The sequence below is a fragment of the Rhyacophila brunnea genome, unplaced genomic scaffold (genome assembly GCF_057557595.1).
Source record: "Rhyacophila brunnea isolate RB1 unplaced genomic scaffold, BYU_Rbru_1.0 scaffold_15, whole genome shotgun sequence".
Classification (NCBI taxonomy): Eukaryota; Metazoa; Arthropoda; class Insecta; order Trichoptera; family Rhyacophilidae; genus Rhyacophila; species Rhyacophila brunnea.
Window position 1 is genome coordinate 453,626 of NW_028232806.1, and position 23,023 is coordinate 476,648.

Genomic DNA, 23,023 nt, shown 5'->3' on the forward strand with positions numbered 1-23,023 from the left:
TTCTTTTTGAAAAGTTTTAACAGCGATTATTAAAAGTGTATTTTTATCAGCCAGTTGCATTAATTGTATTATAGTTTGCATTGATAATTAATTTAATCTCAATTATCAAATAATAATTATTACCATGGCAACTACAAAAATGGCTGTATATTGTGCGTGTGTTTATGTTTTTATAATGTTTTCATCAGTGGACTGTCAGTCAAGGTCAAGAGGCCCTAGGATGAGGGTGAGTGAAGTATAATAATAGTACCTATGCTATTTTGCGTCCATATTTTTCAGGCGAATATAATACCCCTCATATGAAAATTATCAGCAACTTCATCCAACTAGAAGTACTTGGCTTGCACTTTCTCTTGCGCCCTATTGAATTGATTAACATTATATTTCTCTCTTTGCCTGTTTGCCGTCGTCCATTTCCATAGGATGAAAAATGTAATGTGACTAAATCAATGCAAATTCTACTCCCAGCTTAAAATGCGACCGTGAAACATCAATAAGTGTACCAATTAATTCTTTGCATTTAAAACAATGTTTTTTTATGAATTCTACGGTTTTAGAGCTATTTCAAACCAAAAACCCATCCGTCAGAATGATCCAAATGTAAATTAATGATAAATTAAAAAAAATCAACCATTTTCGAATTCATAATGTAAATCACGTAAATGCCAGTTATTTTCTTGTGAATAACTGCACCATTATTATTTTGAACACGACTAATAAATCGTAAATATTATATTATTTTTAATATAAACTATTTCTGCTTGAGTTTATCCTTGTTGCAAAACCCAGTCCAAGAATGACTGAGTAAATTGATAGTGAAAATATTAATTTATGGAAGAAAACTAATTATTAATTATTTTTGTATTGGTTTCAGATCATCCCTCGTCAATCGCAAGCCGAAACATTGACTCTTCCTAGCAACGCGACATCAATCAGAGAAGACATAACTGATAATTTCAGGTAGATACTCAATTCATTTGAATTGAAACTTATTTTAATGAAAATATACTTTTAGTTCAGTTTATTAATAGTAACACAAGACTTTATATAGACACGTTACCATTAAATTAAATTTAATATTGTATTATTTTATATATTATACTACGAAATTTTGATGATGTTATTATCAGAGAAAGATTTTATACTTAAACGTAAATATAGTTAGTTGTATTTCTATCTATTTTTATTTATAGGTACACTTAATATATTATTTTATTGCCTTCTCTTCATATATCTATATTTTGTAAGGTTTTTCAGTAGGTACTACATAGGTATATTTAATTTTCATAACTGTATTTAATATATAATTTAATTTAATTTAATTATGCCTTCTGTGTGCGCCTCGCCTGTTTTGGGACCATTACTCTTATTCTTTTGTTATCTTATATTGTACTGATTCTTCTGTGATTGATCCTATTGGTTGACCTAAATAAATAAATAAGTAAATAAATATATCTAGTCGAGCTGTCAACAGCTGTTATATTGTGAAGATAATATTTTTTTTATTGATAATTTATTATTTTATTTCAATAATTTTATAAATTACATCTGTGACAAAAAGATGATTTTAATCCTTCTTTAATAAAGTCATTCATATTCTTTTCTCCAGTCATATTAAATTATGATTCGGCAATAACTCTGTTCAATCAAATCGCTTCAGATGTTGATATACCCCACCCACGTGAGGATAAGTATGGGGATGGTCGTTGTTTTATAAATTCTTAAAATAGGGTCTACTTAGCTCATTCGGTGTGCTTCCATGCTTTATAATTTATAATTTTTGTACCTTTTTCTTTACTTTTCATACTGTTTTTGTGATACTGTATATATTTATTTCTTCTCTACACTGTTTAAAACTATTTATTTGTTTTTAAATGGCATGTTGTGAACGTCTTAAATTTATAATTTGTAATGCTCACGGTATATATAAAAAAACATGTACTGTTTATTTAATACATATAAAATTTTAGAATAGGTACAAACCATTTCCATTGAATCTTATTCGATCTAACTTTTTTCCTAACGTAAAAGTGAGATCGTGAGATAAAGTAAAATATTAAGATGATGAGATAAGTATGCCAAAAAATTGGTGAAAGCTATACCTACCTACATAATGAATTACTGATTTTTTTTTAAATTAAGAAAAATGCTGATGTTGCATTTATTAAAAATATCCTGTAACTTCAAAGCAACAGTGAGATAACTGCTGTTATAACTAATGCTTTAAAAATTTTACTTCACTCTACAAGTTATGTACTTTTAGCTGTTGAAAGATGGTCATTATGGATATACATATTATTCTTTATTTTGTTAGCTGTGAAAACAAAACGTACGGATACTATGCGGACGTCGACAATGAATGTCAGATCTTCCACGTCTGCTTGCCGGTCACCTACGCCGACGGCAAGAATCAGACCTTCAGGTGGAGCTTCATTTGTCCAGAGAGCACGGTATTCAATCAGGTCAGCGCCATTTTTATATTAATAAAGCCTGAGCATAACTTTTTGAACAAACAACGAGTGGTCCACTGTCTAGCTGTCAAAATCAGATCCAAGATTGCTTACATATTGATTCGCCCTTTCTCGTTTCAAATTGAATTATATAAAATTCTCAAATCAAATATATTAACTATCAGTGTTATTTATAAATAATATACATTCCTGTTATTCATCAGCTGTCAAAGTCAGACTAGTTCTTCACACAAAAACCGGTGGTAATATCGATTTCCAAAATAATTATAGCATTGATCTATGCATTACATTTGTAGAAGGTGTGTTAATGCTAGTGTATTATTTATCATGTAACTCATCTATCCAAATCAAACCATTCCCTGAGTGAACACGACAGTCGCATCAGTATGAGCACTCTATAGAACAATGACAGGTCATCATAGACAACAACGGGAGGGGCGGAAAAAGTAGGACCAGTCGTTGTGAATGTATCGGTTTTCTACATCAGTCGGCAATGATCAGGTAGGTACATGGAAAAAAATGATATCAGTAGGTAAACAACCCTCGAGCTCCGTTTCCAATTATTCCAATTTCCATTTATTATGAAATTCATTACTAACCTACATTAATTTACATTTTTAAATTAAGTTTAATAAGAAACTTGACAATACGTCGTACACGGTTATTTCTATAAACGAGAATAAGATTTTTTGTATTGTTGTATTATAGAGTGTTTAGGCGATTTTCTCGTACATTTTAATTAACGTGAGTTTTGTAGGTACCATTCCATAGGATGTAAGTTTAATATTTCAGGGTTCGCCTTCATCCGACATCTTCAATATCAATCTGTAGCTGATATTGTATGATAGATATTACTAATTGAAATCATTAAACAATTGTAAATAATACATATATTGTCATCATCATCATCAGCCTGAATCTATCCTCTGCTGGATGAAGGCCTCTTCAAGCTGCTTCCACTTCTCTCGGTCCTGTGCATTGCGTTGCCACGTACTTCCGCAGAACTTTACCATTTCATCGATCCAGCGGCCTCTAGCTCTACCTTGCGGACGTTTTGGACTTCTTGTATACCACTGGATGACTAGATTTGTCCAACGATTGTCTCTTCTTCGAGATATGTGTCCAGCCCATCTCCATTTAAGGCTTTTAATAAACTCTATTACATCGCATATTATGTATAACTACAAAATAGTGACGTCCCTTGAGGTAGACAAACTGCGGAGGAAAAATAATAATACAATAATTTTTAACAGCATATTTCGTAAAATATTTTTTTTCGCCTGTGGCGCTGAAAAATATTACCTACCCAAATCTGTAGTAGGGGTAAAATTCTACAAACTTATGTCAAAAATGGAACTACGAACTACTATATGGACGCCATTTTGAAAACGTCATTCGAATGTCAGATTCTGTCCGGTTGCGTGTCTTTATTGGGTAGTTTTCGACTGTGGTTCTTTAGATAAGTTTGTAGGTAAATAGCAGTGAGCATGAGATAGAAACTATTATTGCATTGGTTTGTCTAGGATAGGTAGGTATACAACAGGAACCTCGCACACTTTAATATTTTCGGAAATCTATCGAGCACTCCAGTTCATAAACTTGTTATTTTGAGCACTGCCGGTACTGTAATTAGTAAGAATAATACCCAATTCACCAGCCCAGCATGGGACCAAGGGAGCTGATGAGTCACCATCGTTTAAAAGATGACTGCTAGGGAACTCAGAAATAATGGGAACTGAAATACCTAACGGGTAAGGAGAACCAGGCAACCGATCTCGAGTAAGGAAGAATACGGGATAAATTAAAACACGTGTCAAGAATACGTCATACGTCGAATACTGACAACTGCTCTCGGTTTATGAATTGACGCTCATTTAATATTGGTGTATTACACACACTATTGCACGTCTATAATGCGTGGTTCATTTTCGTAGGACACTCACACATTCAAAATTTACTCTATTGGTATAATTATAATATATAGCCTATCGGAATTCTATTTATTATCTGTTCTGAGATGTCTGCATTTCAGAATATTACGATATTCAGTCAAGATTGAATAAGTAACTGAAAATATGTATAATGTTCAACGATTGTTTCGTTAAAAAAAACTTATTTAGGCAGAATTCCTTATGAAAAATATCAAAGATATTAATTATTATAGACACAAAATCATTTTCTTACCTGACTATACTATAAATCCGCTAGGATGCGTAGTTATGATCGGCTGGTGAACCTAAACAATACTTTTTAACTACTTAACTAATTTAATACTAATTTATTATTTCAGGAAAACTTTGTTTGCGTCCGCGAAGAGGATATGACAATAAAATGTGAAGACTCTGAAGATTATTATACATTAAACGATAACTTCGGTAATAAAATCGACGAAGAAAATGAACCAGAAAACAACAATAATATAGAAAACCCTGATAATGCGGAAAATTCCGGAAATAACATAGACTCAAACCCCAGCGACGAAATGACAAATGATAACGGTTATAATACGATGGAAAATAGCGACGCGCCTGAACAGAAAGTGGAAGATGGTGACAGATTAAGACGGAGACCTGTCGATAAAGAAGGGAACAACAGACGCAGAAATGGACGGTTTAATTATTAGTTTTTTTAGGGATACGTTGCCTTACTCTTCGAGTCATATACCTATACATTTTCATATCGTGCATTTTAATTATTTGATATACTTACTGATGGTTTGATGAAAGAAATTGGTTTAAGCCAGTTTGTAACTTTCTGTGTGCATGGCAAATCCAAAAGAGTTTGATTTAATACTAACTGGAAAATTGAACACATTATGACGACTGATTGCACTAATGTTTTGATGTAAAAAATCTAGGTAAATATGCCGCAGCTGCCGTCATGAGATCTTATAACTTTCTTTTTAGACCAAACCAAACCCAACCTAACCTAATATTACCTAATATAATCTTAGTTTGTGATAATGATGCATCAAAATGTATGAAAATTTCAAATTTTAAATTAACAATTATTGGATCGAAAAGCCTGTGCACCGACAGAAAAATGTATTTATTATAATTGTCTACATGGAATAAACTGTTTTCGTAAAAAAAAATCATAAAAGCTCATGACGGCATCTGAGGCACAATTACCAAAATCTATGATTGGTTCATTAAAGGTCACTTTTGATAACGTCATTTAAAGGCAATTCAAGCTTTAGGTATGGACAGACCCCGATCATTTCAAACAACTGGTTTGGTCAGCGTTTGGCTTGCAAGAACAGAATTCAAACCGGACATGCACATTGCACACGTGCCAAATCTCAAGTAGGCAAATCATCATCTATGACGCCTGCACCAACAAACCGTATATAATAATATATTTTTAGAAGACTGCTTCTTATAAATGCCAGCTATTGCTATTATTTGCTTGAAACCGACATAGATGTCATGCCATGTTTATCGTTACATTTTCGTAGTAATAAACAAACTTATAAAGATAAGAGTAGGTAGGTATCGTAGAAACCGCTTTAAAGCTTGCATATACATAGTATATAGGTAAACATTACATAATATTGTGCTAATTTAGAAAAATATTAATAAAAGTATTCTACAAAATATTATATCGTGGTACAGTAAATTAATAGTAAGTACCTACTGAGATGTGCATTGGACTAAGTCTATTGACAATGTATTCTAAAGGACACAATATCTAGTTAAATCTTTAAAATATATAATAAATATTACAACACCCTTGAGAAAGCTTTTAATGGAGTATCAATGTGCAGACAGCATAAACATGAAACGCCATGATAACATGATGAGAAACAGATAAAGAAAAAATAAAAATAGTATTTTATCAGACTCTGTAATAAATCAATCAAACAAACTGCTAAAAAATCCTGGCAACATGACTATTTTTGTATTTTTGTGATAATATATTATTCAATGATGGTTTATCGCATGGTCAAAATTTTCTCAAGGGAGTTGCCAAACTTCACATAACCCAACCCATAGGTATCTATTTTTGTGTGAAACAAAATTTAAACATGTACATAACTACTGTTTTGTATACTGTAAAATTTGTGAGCATTTTATAATTTGGTTATTTAAATGTTATTATTGTCATAGCAATGAATACAGTTTATATTTTCGTTTTGATTTGTTCATATTCAAGTATCTACTAAAAATGTTAATAAACATAAAGAATAATCTATATATTTTTATCTTGGAATAGTAATAATGTCTCATTTGAGAATGGGACATAATTTGAAGAATAGTGAGAACACTGAAAACGTTATGTATAATTAGAATCTTACCTTTGAAGTCAATTTTTGACCACCACTGAACATGTATTTATTCATCTTTGACAATATAATATCGTTGAGGAAATAGGTACCTTATATAAATTGGTTTATAAAACAAAGATAATAAAATAACCTTCCTCTAACGTTTGGATGTCACAAGTAACTACACCGAAAATAAATAAAATAAATAATACAGTGATACTCTAAAATAAATGATGTTTAATGTAATTCTAACTAGAAATAAGACAATGTAAATAAGTAGCTTTAGTTTTAATAAAAATGTTTTTCCATTGTGTGTTTTGTGACTAAATAAATAGCTTATAAAACAGCTTCAATTAAGTTAACCCCTGTAGTACTTTTGTATTCTTTTGTTTGACGATATTGAATAAATAAAAAATTATATAAGAACCTATTGTGAGATATATATTGATTGAGATAGATATATATTGGGAGGAATAGTGTTTAGTTAATTAAAACTCATGACCAGGCATATTCTTGTTTATTCGATAATAATGATATTATTAAATTTTTATATCTAATATTATCTTTAACTACATTTTCTATATTATTATTATCATGATATATATAATATAAATGACATATTGATTAAAATATAATAACAAATACTCTGTGGATACAGGCTACAAATTTTACAATGAGACCAAGATACGTGATTGATTCATTCAGCAAAATCATTTGGTCTTAATCCCGACAATAATTATTAACACTTTTTGGGCAAATTAACCTTCACTGTCGGCTAATTCTAATATTATACTCCTCTTCGGTGTACACATTCATAATCTAACAGTATTCTTTAGCACGTTTCTCTTGGGAATGACCTTTGTCATGTCATGTGTCAGAAATATCAAGAAAGGAAGAATCAGATGCAAATAGCCATAATATTGTTAATCATTATACGTATTATTTTTGAATGCTTTATAATCAAAATGTCAGAATACAATTTAAGAACCCGGGATAATAATAATTTATAATGTCAATCCTTATTTAGATTGAAACTGAGTTAAGTACACCATCTGTGAGAATTTTCTCAAAGTTTGTTAAAATTAAAACCAATTTTAAGAGCCGACAAAGATTTTTCGGTATGAAAACTAGAGGTATAAATCTACCTTCAATCAAAATTTTTAGACAGGTACGATACCTACCAGAGATTGCACAGAGGTGATCAAATTTTGATAAACAAGCTATCCAGTCGATTCAAATAAAATAATATTGCACCTCTTTTGATTTACTTATAAATTTGAACACAATTTAAACTTGATTGATTGACACATTTTCCTGGACATTTCATTTTTCATTGACCATAATATATTATCAAAAATCTAAAGATAACCTTTTTCAATATTAAATAAATAATATATTTATTTATTACACTCTTATCTAACTCTTTCTAGCATTATATGTATACATACAACTCACTCACAGAGATAATATGTCTACATAATATACATAAGTTATTCAAACATAACATAAATACTTAACAATTCTATTAACACAATAGTTATTCCATAAATCAAAATCAGTCAATGTTTTTTTATTCTAGCATAAATATTCAATAATTCACTTAATCTAATATCAGATCGCTCACTAACGAATGGTCTCGTTAATTTACTAAGAAGGCTTTCTTCAGTTTTATAACTTGATCTCTTGCTTTCTATACACATTTGATCGCATTGAGAATTTTCATTCACTTCATCACAATCAAATTTTTTACAGTCTTGCATATGTTCAGTATCAGTAGCATTGTGTAATGATACTCCAATAAGTTCAGTTATGTGTCCTCCCACAAAATATAACACGTAGATCGACATCACCGTCGTCCCCAGAAATATAAACCTCTCCGTCCAGTTAAACATTCCCAAGATGGCGTATATCCAGCGTCCCGTTGCCAAGTAAGTCCACATCAATCTGAAATTAAACAAAAAAATTATTACGGATTCGAATACTAAGCTGGAATGGAAAACTCTGTCGCCAATGTAAGTGACAAGTTTCACAATGAAAGTGGGGTGAATTTAATGGTTACATGTAAGTTGTACGTATGCAGTTCATCGTGGGGCACTTATTCGTGCGCCACAGTACGTGAAACATGAATTCCTATAACATTTTATCAAATGACGAGTTCTTCGTTGAACATTTCACCGTGGAATACATTTGTACGTATCTTACAAAATGCGGCGATAGTTGCAAATAGTACTGTTCCAATTAGATTAACCCTAACCTAACCTAACCTAACTTAGTATAGATATCTCATAAAATTCTCCACATATTGTAGCATACGTACAAATATACTCCACGGTAAAATGTTCAACGAAGAACTCGTCATTTGATTAAATGTTACACGAACTCATGTTTCACGTACTGCGGCGCACGAATAAGTGTCCTGCGGTCAACTGTTTACGTACAAATTTCCAGATACGGAATTTAATTCCTGCATATCATTGAAAGCTTTCCATTTCCTGAATGAGTCATTGATAAACATTGCCTGTACCATTACTTCATAATTCAACTTGAGCCCAGTCCGATCTTGAATGGACTAAAAGATTGTACTCACACAAGTTGACATCATAAAAACAGAACACAATTCGACTCACTCATTAAATCTTGGAAAAAGATAATAAAATTAAGCAGTTCTGGGCGAAACAATCCATTGAAACATTATTATCATCATCATGAGCACTGCCAGATGAAGGCCTCCTCTGGCTCCCCCACTCTTCTCGATCCCTAGTTCTTCACTACCACGTGTATCCACTGAACTTTATGAGTTTGTCTGTCCAGCGGGTTTTAGTGCCCAGCGGTTGTCTACTCGCCGATCGACATGTTCAGCCAATTGCCATTTCATCTACTTAGTGACCTCTATCATGTCACATATTCTTATTTGCTTCCCTATCCATTGGTTTCTTTCACTTTATGCCCAATATGCACCTTTCTATGCCACATTGCACTACTTGTAATTTTTTGATTTCTCTTACATTAAGAGTCCATACTTGACACGCATACGTGAGCTGTTAGCACAATTTGGTTGAACACTTTATGTTCAAGACACAATGGGGGATCACTTTTGAAGATACTAATGAGGCGCACAAATGCAGTCTATGACAGTTTGGTGCTGCGAACAATCTCAACATTTGTCATTAAATTTGTTGTCCAAGATAGACATAGTTGTTGGCCCGATTTGAGTGCCATTGATGAGGATCCATTTGTGTTCAGAAAAGCTATTATTTTCTCCAATTTTAATACTTAATAATATTAATGACAACCTAAATTACAAAAGATTACTGATGTAAATATGCTACACGTAAATTGGTATAAAACGTTATATTATAATATTTAGACATTAACTTACACAATGAAATAGGCGAACACGGTGACTCCCAACCAGAACAACCTTTTGGATTGTACCCTGGGCCTCCTTTTCCTGGACATGACCAGTTCTGCGCAGACAACTGCAATGATGTGAGTGTGCAGCGCGTGGTTCAAGATCGGAGGCACCAGCGTGTCACAAATTCTCGGTAGGACCAGCTCTCTGTCATAATTGTACACGCCCCAGAATAACACGCAGACAAACTGAAAGTAAACATTCATACATTAAACACAATAACATTGAAGGACTATCATTATTGTATATTATGAAAATAATGTTGACAGTCGACAGCTGCTGCTAACGAATTATTATGAAAATATCTTTTATATTTATCACAGACTCAAACCACCTAATTATTATTGTCACTCCACATACTAGAGGCACCTAGCGGAAATATATGAATTTACACGTAGAGGAATACATGAAAGAAAAATATTTTTATTTAAAGTCGAAAATAAACTGACAATTAAAAAAAACGTTACAAAATGTGAATAAGTTAATGGATACCATCTTATTATTACAAATTATTCTATGGTTATGTTTATTATTAAAATTCAGTTTGTTAAATTTTCTCTAATCAAACACCTCTTTTTAGTATATTATAATAATATGGTAACCTTACTAGGTAGGTACTTTGGTACTTACAATTGTGAAAGGAAAAACGAAAGTCATGAAGATGAAGTCTCTCGCAATGGCCAGCCTCTTAATTAGCTTATGCGATGGCCAGATCTTCTCAACCGTCTCAGGAATTATCTCTGCGACATCACACATCACTGCCAGTGCGAGGAAGAGCATCTGGAACATCTGAAATGAAAAAAATAATGCATCCAATTAGTACCTACTCTAATGGTTGGACCACTACTGAGAAGGGTCTCAAAAGACACTGTTACCAAACATACTCGTACCTACGCGTTATATAATGGTCAAAATTTAGGAAATGTCTCTAAAAGAAAAGGAGGATCAGAACATATTATTCTAGGCTGTCGTTCTGTTCTTCAAGCCAACCGGATTCCAGCGTCCTGGAAAGTCGCTAAATACTATATATAGAGTGTATATGGCGGAGCTATGGGATGCTGGTTTGACTTGGAATGATGCAAGAAAACTGTCGAGCGACAAGGATTCTTGGAGTCGCTTCGTGGTGTCCATATGCTCCAACTGAGGGGCGGATATGGCCAAAGAAGAATAAGTATTTGTTAGACTAAATTATCCACGAGGCGAAAGCAGTGAATTGGATGGAGTTTTCGGTAGCCAAAGAAGAGATAAATCGTTTTCTGGAGGTGATCAAGTGAGGTGACCCACATTGGACTGTAGTGCCAATGGCAATGATCTCCAGTAGTAAAAAATTACAGAAACGTCTCTTACAAACTTGTATAATCATTAAGTATATGTTTTTTCTTTATTCTTTGACCATCCCGCTCTTTAGTTAGGTTAGGTTAGAGCAGGGTTGGCCAACCTTTTGCATACCATGCGCCATTTTTTTTCACAGACGACTTCAGATGCGCCATACAACTCAAGCACCTTTTCTACCTAATTACGTTCACGGTTGGGGTTGGAAAATAGGGATAGAGGTTGGATCTGCTTCGCTTATGGGAGAAAAAGGAATAGCCCAACCGCGCAATTAAATTAATTAATTGATGCCAGTTAAAAAAAACACACGTTTATTGGAGCACCAATCTACAAAAGTCAGAAATTATCTCTTGGACGAGAGGGTGTTCGCTGTTGTGGACCCCGCTGATGGTGCTACAGCTGCCGGAGAGTCTCGTTTGGTGAAGATAACTCTGTACCACAGTTGTTGGAAGTGATGAGAGAGAGAGAACTCTGAGCGGGATGGAGCACTGAGAGCTTTAGAGCGTGTAGATTTAGCTAGTCTTTCAATGTTTGGTGTTAAATTTGTTACTGAGAGCAGCAGAGAATTCTTCAAATTTGAATCAGTTATTCGCGACCTTGTTTTGCTTTTAATTAATTTCATGGATGAAAATGCTTGTTCACATCCGTATGTCGATCCAAAGCGACATATAGGTATAACCTTTTGCAATTTTTCTTAGCTCTAGGAAATGTTTGCCATGAACGTAATGAGCGCCAGAAATTAATTATGTCAGAAGCATTTTGATCTGGGAAAAGCTCATCAATAAGTAGGCGCAAGGATGCAATGCGCCACTTGTAATCAACCAATGCGCCACGGTTAGAACATAATAATTATCACGAATATCACACGAAGCCTCCAATAATAGCTGTCATTCGCCAGTCTTCTTGCATCTTACTGAGCCATACCAGCATCCTGTACCTTTGCCGTGTACACTCTGTGGATGGCATTTAGCCAGGTTGAAATTCTGTTTAGGAAGCCGTAACTGAGTTAGGTCTAATGCCGGTTTTTCATTCTCAATGTGGTGACAGGCTACTTTGTTCGTTCCATTATCTCCTCGTTACTTCTAAATTTATACCACCACACAACAGTGTCCACCGCATACGGCTCCTCTAAGACTAAGCTAATCTTTAATAAGTTGCAATGACTTTCCGTCGTAAAGCAGTTTTGTCAAAATACCATATATATACATATTCACTTTATTTATGTTTACAAACATTTTCTGGTACAGATAAATATTATTAAAAGGATTATTTTGGATCACTTACGAAATTCCATCCGGTAAAATAGCGATCAGAGAAGTCCCGTATATCGACGAGTGGTGGATTGGTGACTTTCGTGAAGTCCAACATCAAAAGCGTCATGCAGGATGCTAAGTGGTGGATCAGGAACACGGAGTGAATCACCAGGCGGCATCTTGCTTTGGAAATATCTGAAGAAGAAACAAAATAATAAAATATTGTAAGCACCTATAAGTGAAAGAAGGCTATTTCCATTATAAGGGCCAAATTTAAAACAAAAAAACAAGATCGCCTACACTGAAGTCTATCTATTGTCTAAAGTGGAAAGTCGTGCAACATAGTTATACCTAATCTGTGATAGGTAATATTGATACAACGGAAATATCGTTTTTTTTTTTTTAACATTCCGTGACCATTACAAATTATAAATTTAAGACGTTCACAAGATGACATTTAAAAACAAAGAAACAGTGTAAAGAAGAAATAAATATATGCAATATCACAAAAACAATATGAAAAATAAAGTAAAAGGAACAAAAATTATAAAAAATATAAATTATAAAGTATGGAAGCACACCGAATGAGCTAAGTGGACTCTATTTTAAAAACTTATAAATCAACGTCTACCTATTCTCATCCTCACGTAGATGGAATATATCAACATCCGAAGTGATTTGGTTGAACGGAGTTATTGCCCTCCCAACTGGCATTACCAATGGCAGGCTAGTTCTACTCCTCGGGAGAAAAATAACTGATGCTCCCGATGTCTAAGATAGTTATCAGGGACCCACAAGTCAATACTACCAAGAATAGCAGAGTTATCATTTACACCACGTAAAAAATACGTGGCCAAATATTGATATCTTCTAGTATTTAAACTATCTAAGATAAAGCCAGGTGAATAAAGGCACGGGTAGTATCCATATAACCTCAAATAAAGGAGTCGCAAAAATTTCTTTTGAACTCGCTCCACCATATGTCATATTTCAGCTCATGCGGGGCCCAAACAATCGACCCACTCTCAAGCCGGCTTCTAACTAAGGAATTATAAAGCATTTTTAATACAGTAATATCCTAAAAGACCTGGGAAGTACGCAAGACGAAGCCCAACATTTGTAGCGCTTTCTTCTTACACTCAGAACTACACCATTATGTGTCGATTAGAACCGCAAATGGTACAGAATTAACTTTTTCCTTACGTAACCATCTTCGATTAAAAAAATATCTGCAGATAATTAATTTCAACAAAATTTTATATACTAATCAATTTAACCGAAGTTACTATGTTATAATATAATCTAAGTTCAGTTATTTTTGACCCAAAAAACGCCGGGCGTAAGGCTATTAGTAAAAATTGTAAATTTCTTGATACTATGTACAATGTATTCGAATAAAAACACGAATTGATACGTATATTATATAATAAACTATTTTTTTATTCAACGAATATTTGAGAATATAACATACTATAATATATTGAACATATATAATTTAAAACATCTCATGCATATACACACTAGAAAAAATCCAATTTACAAAAATACGACCCCCGATGATAATTAGAAAAATCCGTCAAAAGTTTACTATCCGTTGTTTGTTCTCCCGAGGTGCAGAACCAACCTGCCATTGGTAATGCCAATTGGGAGGGCAATAACTCTGTTCAACCAAATCACTTCGGATATTAACATATTCCACCTGCGCGAGCTGGGTATATGTAGGCAGTGTTTTATAAATTCTTAAAATAGGGCCTGCTTAGCTCATTCGGCGTATTTCCTTGTATCTAATTTATATTTACACTTTTCTACTGTTTAGTGATGATATATTTCTTTTTTTTTTAATATATAATACTGTTTTACTAATAATTCTAAATGTCATGTTGTGAACGTCTTTAATTCATAATTTGTAATGTTTACTATATGTAAATAATTACAAGATTAAAAGAACTTTTTATATACCACGTTTTTAAATTTTCTGTTGACTCTTGTGAATCTTGACAATTCTATGTATTAATACAAACTTTTTATTGTACTTGATAGAAATACTGAATAAATAGAGAATACTGAAATGTCATTTTGACATTTCATATAGATTTCCATAGTAACGCACGTATATATTAATAATTTAGTTGCTAAGATCCCCTTAGCAACCAATAATAATAACTTTTCATACAAAACAGAATTAACTGAAAATGAATTCAATTCTGCTTAAAAATGCATTGTCGTCGTATTCTGATATATTATATTCTAAAAGTTTAAATGTCTAGCTAGTCGGGAAGTTAGTTAAAAATCTTCAATCATCCAATACAAATCTTGGACAAACAAGAAAAAATTTATACTGGACACACAAAAAAAATCTGTACCGGACAAACAAGAATACGAACTAATAAAAACGTCGTAAAATAAATACAATTTGATTTTGATAGGGTACGATAGGATAAAATGTATAGGTACCTAGGTACATATTGAAAATTATACAATGCCATGGATGTTGGCTAATAAAAATAGAAAATTTATTGTATTTTGAAAATTCAATACAAAGGGGGAAAACGTGGACTTTTCGGTTTTTGAAAATAACGACTCGTTTATCTGATTGCCAATGTGTAATTCCCTGCCTATCAACACAGATGTAATTTCACGCTAGAAATGATCGGCAATAATAATTATTAGAGTTAGGTACTAAGCGCAGGATATTACATATTATGTGACATTTCCTTCTATAAAATTGGTACCCAATAATTTTCCTAAATATGTTTGACAATATGTTATTATAATATTACAACAATTAGGTGCTGGAATGCCTGGTAGCATACCTTTCTAAGATTTTATTTTTTAATGATTTAAATGAGTTTTAGGCAAATGTAAACATTTACACGAATAATTTAAATACTTAACAACACTCAGTATCTTTACTAATCATCATAATATGTGTTTGTCGAAATCTTCGTATAATATTATCTCAAACAGCAAATACATAATATTATAGATGAAAGAATATTTGAAGTAGGTAATTGGTTGGAAATTAAAGCTTTAATAAACTGTTTGAGAGAGACCACACACTATCTCTGTAACTTTAATCAATCTATTCTTTCAATATTAATGTACCAGTGTGGGTGCGAAACATAACCCTTCAATTTAGAAATAGAGTTTTAATCTAAGATTACCTAACACAGCACGGTATAGAGATGCATGTTGAATCCCAGATTAGACGAGATTATTGGAGGGTAGACAGGAATACGGATGATTAGTTGAGGGAGCCATGGTCCATGGCGTGACTGTTCCAATCAATACCTACTCTTAATAAGAAATCGAGGATTTCTGAGATGGAGAATAAAATTTAAACCGTTTCATGCGGCTATTTTCAAGCAACAACTTGGCGACGAAAATCTTGGAAACGAGGCCTTCAATGACACTGATGCCAAGCCGCGATGTCCCGTATGGGTAGGCAGGTCATGCAGTGCATAGGGGCGGCGAATGAAGGGACAAATACAGATATTACAACTTTTGAAAGCAGTGGCGGTTTTTCATGAAGCAGATCTTAGTTTAAAAATTAAAAGCATAAAAAATCTTGACAACAACTATTAATTGTTGTATTGTAATATAATTTGTTATGGTGGTTTATAGCTAAGGCAAAAATTTCACAAAGGTGCCTCCAAACCGGCCACAGACCTCCACAGACCTACGCGTACCTAAAACCACTACTGTTTGAAAGTAGGTTTAGTGGAAACTGTCAAATTTTCAGAAGATGTGTGTAATATGGTAATATAAGATTTTTGTGTATTTGTGTGTTAAAGATAGCTGAAAATCAATAATAAAATAACTAGGTAAATTGGTAGGTAACCATCAAATTTGCTTACAATTTGAAAATAAAAATAAAAAGCGATTGCATTTTGCTCTCAAAAATTGCATATAACTAAAATACTACAGTGAATATTAATGATTTTATTTAATCAAACACACCACATACAACAATGTATTGGTTTTTTTATGCGGAATAGTTTTGTTTCCATGGAAAAAAGTTGGAAAATAGTCCGAAAAAAATAATTGCGTTAGCTTAAAATAAACCAGAATCTAACATAACATACCAATTTATGGGCTACTGAAAGTTGTGTTAGGTTTTGATTTGGTTTTAGATCTCAAGTGACCACATATGCAAAAACTATAGGTACCTACCAGAATATACAATATTTATCGATTTATTAAACATGGTAAGTATACTTACTTTTTATAGAATCCATTTTCACTGAAGAATTAGTAAAAAGCACTAAAAATTTATGTAACATGGTGTAAAAAAAACCAAACACCTTTCAATAATTTGAACTGAGCATTACTTACTAAGTTGCCATCGAAAAGTTTATTTTAAGACAAACAATTTCACGTTTATATAAGATTTATTAATTTACTTAAAATTTGTCAATATTTAAAATCTATTATTCAATTATTGATGGTGTAAGTTAATTTTATTTTATTAATATCAAAATTTGAATATTTTTTTTTGTCTGCTTGTACTACAAATTTGATGTTGGTTTCGCAAAGCTTAGGACAGTACTGAACGGTGGCTTTCGTCCATAAGTCGTCTGGAGACATTTCCCATCAGATACCTACAGTTATAATTCTTATCTGCTTAATTATAATTATTATTATTGTTACTATGCAGGGGCGGATTTTATATTACGCAAATAACGCAATTAATTCGTCATAAGATTTAAAGGGTGCCTCTAACATAGCATAAATTATTAATACATAGTAAAATCTTCTCTCTCTCTAAAGTGTCAATTTAATATTTTAATATATATTTTTTATATATTGTTAGTCACCGTTCTCTCGTGATCCTGGCATACATTTTGTAGTTAGTTAGTAGTTATATAGGAACCTTCCTTATTTTATTGACACTACGCCTTTACTTAGTATATTATTTATTGGAAATTTGAGATTATATTTTCCTTGTTTAGTTATAAACAACACAAATGATTATTCTTACAATTTAGGACTAATGTTATTTTTGATGCAATTAATATCAAATAGTCACAAAATATAAAAGTTTTTTAACTAGCGATTATTATTTGGTTGATTGTTATCTGCCTGTATATACCTAAACATATTTTTAAATAGTTATCTACCTACCTAAAAACTACCTATTTTAAAATTAGCTAAATTATTTATTAATTTTTGTCACATCCACCAGGTAATTATTCTATCATACTATCACCTATATTGTACTGAGACTGGCATTAACAGCTGACATAATACTGTACCTTACTTAGAGCTAAAAGTCTGGTAGTCACAAATTCAATATTTTGCATCAGAGAAATTTTAAAATAGTTAATCTAATCTAGCTAAAATACTCACTCACGTTCCGACTAAAACTTTGTATGTTGGACTTCCGCATTTTTGCAATTAATCTTTTTGCTACGAGTATCATAGCTTAATGTTTGAGGCTTTCACGGTTGTTTTTTATCGTAGTATATTCTTGGGTTTTCACCGTGTCTCCTTCTTCCTTCTTTACTCGACGTTTCGGGCTCGTTGCAGAGGCCATTATCAAGAGATATGTTTTATGATGAAATGTAGTGTATGTATGTGAATGTAAACGTTGCTCTAAGAAAGTCAAAAGGAATCCGATTATCTAAGAGCAAACGTTGTTCAGAGTAATCTGTCAATCATTACGACCGGAGATACTGGCTCGAATATTAGATTTTGTTGATAGTGCCGGAAGCCATGACGTTTTTAATCGTAATCCATCATCCCTATTAATGTTTTCAGGGTTTCTGTGGATTTCAATGGCCTCCTTTACCAATCGTGCGAAATATCCTTTATTCCGACCCAATATCTTGGTCTCGAAGTCAAATTTGTGCCCTGTATCCATCGAGTGCTCGGCAATTGCCGACATCGTGTAATGTTTAAGACGGTATGCTCTCTCGTGTTCACTCACACGCTTCTGTACCGTTCTAGAAGTCTGGCCTATATACTTTTTTGGGCATCCACGACAGCTTATCTGGTATACACCTGCCGAGTACAAAGGCTGTGAGTCCTTTACTGGTCTTAGCATATTTCGGACCTTTGTCGATGTTGAGAATATTGTTTCAATATTATGTTTCCGAAGTATCCTGGAAATAGTATCTGTGGTGTTTTTGATGTAAGGTAGATAGGCCCGGCCTTTGAACTGTATCTTTTCCTCCTGACTGATCGGGTTAAGGTTGATTTTGCTTCTGGTGGCTTTTTGGATCATATTGTGAGAATATCCGTTTGCTTGAAGAGCCTTTGATACTTGAGATATCTCGGATTTTAAATACGAAGATTCGCAGATACGCCGAGCTCTTGTCATCAAAGTCGAAATCAGACCCATTTTTTGAGCAGGGTGGTGGTGAGAAGAAGCATGTAAATAACGATTGGTATGAGTTGGTTTCCGATAGACTCTGTGTCCTAGAGAACCATCCAATTTTCTGATAACTTCTACGTCAAGAAATGGTAGAGCTCCGTTCTGTTCAATCTCCATCGTGAATTTAATCATCGAATGTAGATTGTTTAAATGGGCCAAAAACTCATTTAGAGCTTCTATACCATGAGGCCATATTAAGAAGGTATCATCGACATACCGTAACCAGCACGAAGGTTTTAATCTACACGTGTCAAGAGCTGTCTGTTCAAAATTTTCCATGAAAAAATTCGCAACCACGGGAGATAGAGGGGACCCCATAGCGACTCCTTCGGTTTGTTCAAAAACTTTGCCCTGAAAGCTAAAGTAGCTTGACGTCAAACAGTGCTTGAAAAGTCCAGTCATTTCTGCGGAGAAAACTTCACCTATTAATTTTAGGGTATCATCTAGGGGGACATTTGTGAATAGTGACTCTACATCAAAGCTTACTAAGAGGCGGAACCCCACCGACAAGATTGACAGAAAAACGAGGGAATTAGTTCGATCTTCCGATATTCCTAGTGAGGAATACTGGAAAGTATTTACTAAAGCGCCGAAGACTCCTGGGATATATGGGTTACCCAAGATTCACAAGCCTGACTGCCCACTTCGACCGATAGTTAGCGCAATCGACTCTCCCACGTATAGACTTTCTAAATATCTGGCGTCCCTTTTGCAACCACATACCAACGCCACCGCATCATGGGTTAAGGATTCAACACATTTTGTCAAATTATTAGCTGATATGACTATAAAGCCTACTGACCTCTTAGTAAGCTTTGATGTAGAGTCACTATTCACAAATGTCCCCCTAGATGATACCCTAAAATTAATAGGTGAAGTTTTCTCCGCAGAAATGACTGGACTTTTCAAGCACTGTTTGACGTCAAGCTACTTTAGCTTTCAGGGCAAAGTTTTTGAACAAACCGAAGGAGTCGCTATGGGGTCCCCTCTATCTCCCGTGGTTGCGAATTTTTTCATGGAAAATTTTGAACAGACAGCTCTTGACACGTGTAGATTAAAACCTTCGTGCTGGTTACGGTATGTCGATGATACCTTCTTAATATGGCCTCATGGTATAGAAGCTCTAAATGAGTTTTTGGCCCATTTAAACAATCTACATTCGATGATTAAATTCACGATGGAGATTGAACAGAACGGAGCTCTACCATTTCTTGACGTAGAAGTTATCAGAAAATTGGATGGTTCTCTAGGACACAGAGTCTATCGGAAACCAACTCATACCAATCGTTATTTACATGCTTCTTCTCACCACCACCCTGCTCAAAAAATGGGTCTGATTTCGACTTTGATGACAAGAGCTCGGCGTATCTGCGAATCTTCGTATTTAAAATCCGAGATATCTCAAGTATCAAAGGCTCTTCAAGCAAACGGATATTCTCACAATATGATCCAAAAAGCCACCAGAAGCAAAATCAACCTTAACCCGATCAGTCAGGAGGAAAAGATACAGTTCAAAGGCCGGGCCTATCTACCTTACATCAAAAACACCACAGATACTATTTCCAGGATACTTCGGAAACATAATATTGAAACAATATTCTCAACATCGACAAAGGTCCGAAATATGCTAAGACCAGTAAAGGACTCACAGCCTTTGTACTCGGCAGGTGTATACCAGATAAGCTGTCGTGGATGCCCAAAAAAGTATATAGGCCAGACTTCTAGAACGGTACAGAAGCGTGTGAGTGAACACGAGAGAGCATACCGTCTTAAACATTACACGATGTCGGCAATTGCCGAGCACTCGATGGATACAGGGCACAAATTTGACTTCGAGACCAAGATATTGGGTCGGAATAAAGGATATTTCGCACGATTGGTAAAGGAGGCCATTGAAATCCACAGAAACCCTGAAAACATTAATAGGGATGATGGATTACGATTAAAAACGTCATGGCTTCCGGCACTATCAACAAAATCTAATATTCGAGCCAGTATCTCCGGTCGTAATGATTGACAGATTACTCTGAACAACGTTTGCTCTTAGATAATCGGATTCCTTTTGACTTTCTTAGAGCAACGTTTACATTCACATACATACACTACATTTCATCATAAAACATATCTCTTGATAATGGCCTCTGCAACGAGCCCGAAACGTCGAGTAAAGAAGGAAGAAGGAGACACGGTGAAAACCCAAGAATATACTACGATCATAGCTTAAATCAAAAATGAGTTAAATTGGACATCCACTCTTTCAACTCAAAAGTATAATAATTAGACTACCGTCGTTTTAGAAGTAAGTATTTTGAAAACCATGTCACATTTGACTACCAAATTTAGAACGTGAATGAATACACATTTAAATCTGCATACTTACCTATAACTCAAAAATGATAAAAATGTGACTTCCGCACTTTTAGCTCCAAGGCGCAGTTTAGAGAATTATGGTTTTATCTGAAATGGGTATCTTGCTTCTAATCCCCAAATTATTTACACATTTCATGGGGTTTTTAAATTATATTTTCACATACTCATATATATATTTAAATACAATTAAACTACTATGTAATATCGTTTAACTTTATATTATCTACTTAATTATGTTTAATACCAATAACACAAACAAATAATATTCAAGCTCAGATTAAGTACCTAAAGAATGGAGCAAGTGCCCTACTACCATGTCAGGAGAATATTATATTTTATTTAAATGGAAAGTTTAAGGATACACGTAAGGAGGCTTTACTACTTATTATGTTCCAACATTTCTTGATATACATTATTAATTTAAGGCAAATTTTTCATATAGTTTCATGTGCAGCAAACGTGTTTAACAAATACATTTTTTTGTATCCGTGTATCTACCTTATTAAGGTAAATAAAAATATATCAACTTGATAAGTATTAGATTTTGTGTAACAATTAATTATTAAACATTGAATACATAATTATGTAAACAGTGAAAATAAGTTTATTTATTCTGCGCATACAAATCTGAAGGATACAAGAGAATATTCTTTAATGTTTTTTTATGAAAAGATTAGTTAGGTGCTTATTTAATTTAGCAGTTTTCGTGTTGGTATTTTAATATTTTTAATTTAAAAAGGCAATTCAAATTTGAGAATTCAAGAATTTATGGTTTTTATTTTATTTTTTACCGCGGGGGCTTCAAAATCAGTTAGGACGTCGGGCCCCCACCTCCCTAAACGCGCCACTGTCATATTGAGTTTTAATATTTGTTTAGGAAGCCAATGTCTTGGACAGTGATACTTATGTAGGTTTATCGGAAACAGTCGAGCTAAACATTTGGCATGCGTCTGATTGACTGTGATAAAATAAAAACACAATTAAAAAATAATAAACTAACCAGTCGCTATTTTTATTATTCTTTGTACACTATTCATGATTTGATATTGCATCCTTTTTATAGTTGCTCCTACTTTAGCATTAGGTACCATAAATTAAAAATACATGGGTTAAATAATAAGCAACCTCTTTTCTAACCCTATGGCCCCTACATCTTGAAGCGGGCCGCGGGCCAGAATCTTTGTACTGGCTCCCCTACCTATCACTAAGGTGAAAGACAGTGTGACGCTCTACAGTACCGTTTTCCAAATGGCGTTCGAGATAAAATTAAGGATAGGTATTTACTGTATTTTTATCGATTTTCTGTATTTTTAAAAACCTACATCTACTTGAATATTTTGGAGTTGTCGAGTATCGACACACAATACTCAAAAAATGCATCGCACAACTATATATTTGTAAATTTTAAGTAAAATTGACAATATGTAATGTGTGTTATTTCACGTATTTGGTTGACCCGCCACGCCGGGCCCCCCTGAACCCGGCTCAGCCACCCCCTTGTGGGGGCCATGGGCGGGACTGTACAGAATGGAAGTTATATGA

General features: G+C 33.6%; 2 protein-coding genes across 2 annotated transcripts; one reads left to right on the plus strand and one right to left on the minus strand.

Moving 5' to 3' along the window:
* The first annotated feature begins 220 nt into the window (after positions 1–220).
* Positions 221–5,094, plus strand: LOC147074735 (uncharacterized). The gene is made up of 4 exons (XM_085943241.1): positions 221–226; positions 875–960; positions 2,315–2,462; positions 4,762–5,094. The coding sequence occupies exons 1-4, from the start codon at positions 221–223 to the stop codon at positions 5,092–5,094; spliced, it is 573 nt and encodes a 190-aa protein (XP_085799367.1).
* Positions 5,095–7,392: 2,298 nt separating this feature from the next.
* LOC147074736 (androgen-dependent TFPI-regulating protein-like) lies at positions 7,393–17,176 on the minus strand. The gene is made up of 5 exons (XM_085943086.1): positions 16,958–17,176; positions 12,767–12,930; positions 10,781–10,939; positions 10,118–10,338; positions 7,393–8,682 (listed from the first exon to the last, which is right to left on the minus strand). The coding sequence occupies exons 1-5, from the start codon at positions 17,016–17,018 to the stop codon at positions 8,298–8,300; spliced, it is 990 nt and encodes a 329-aa protein (XP_085799212.1). The 5' UTR covers positions 17,019–17,176; the 3' UTR covers positions 7,393–8,297.
* Between the last annotated feature and the right edge of the window lie 5,847 nt (positions 17,177–23,023).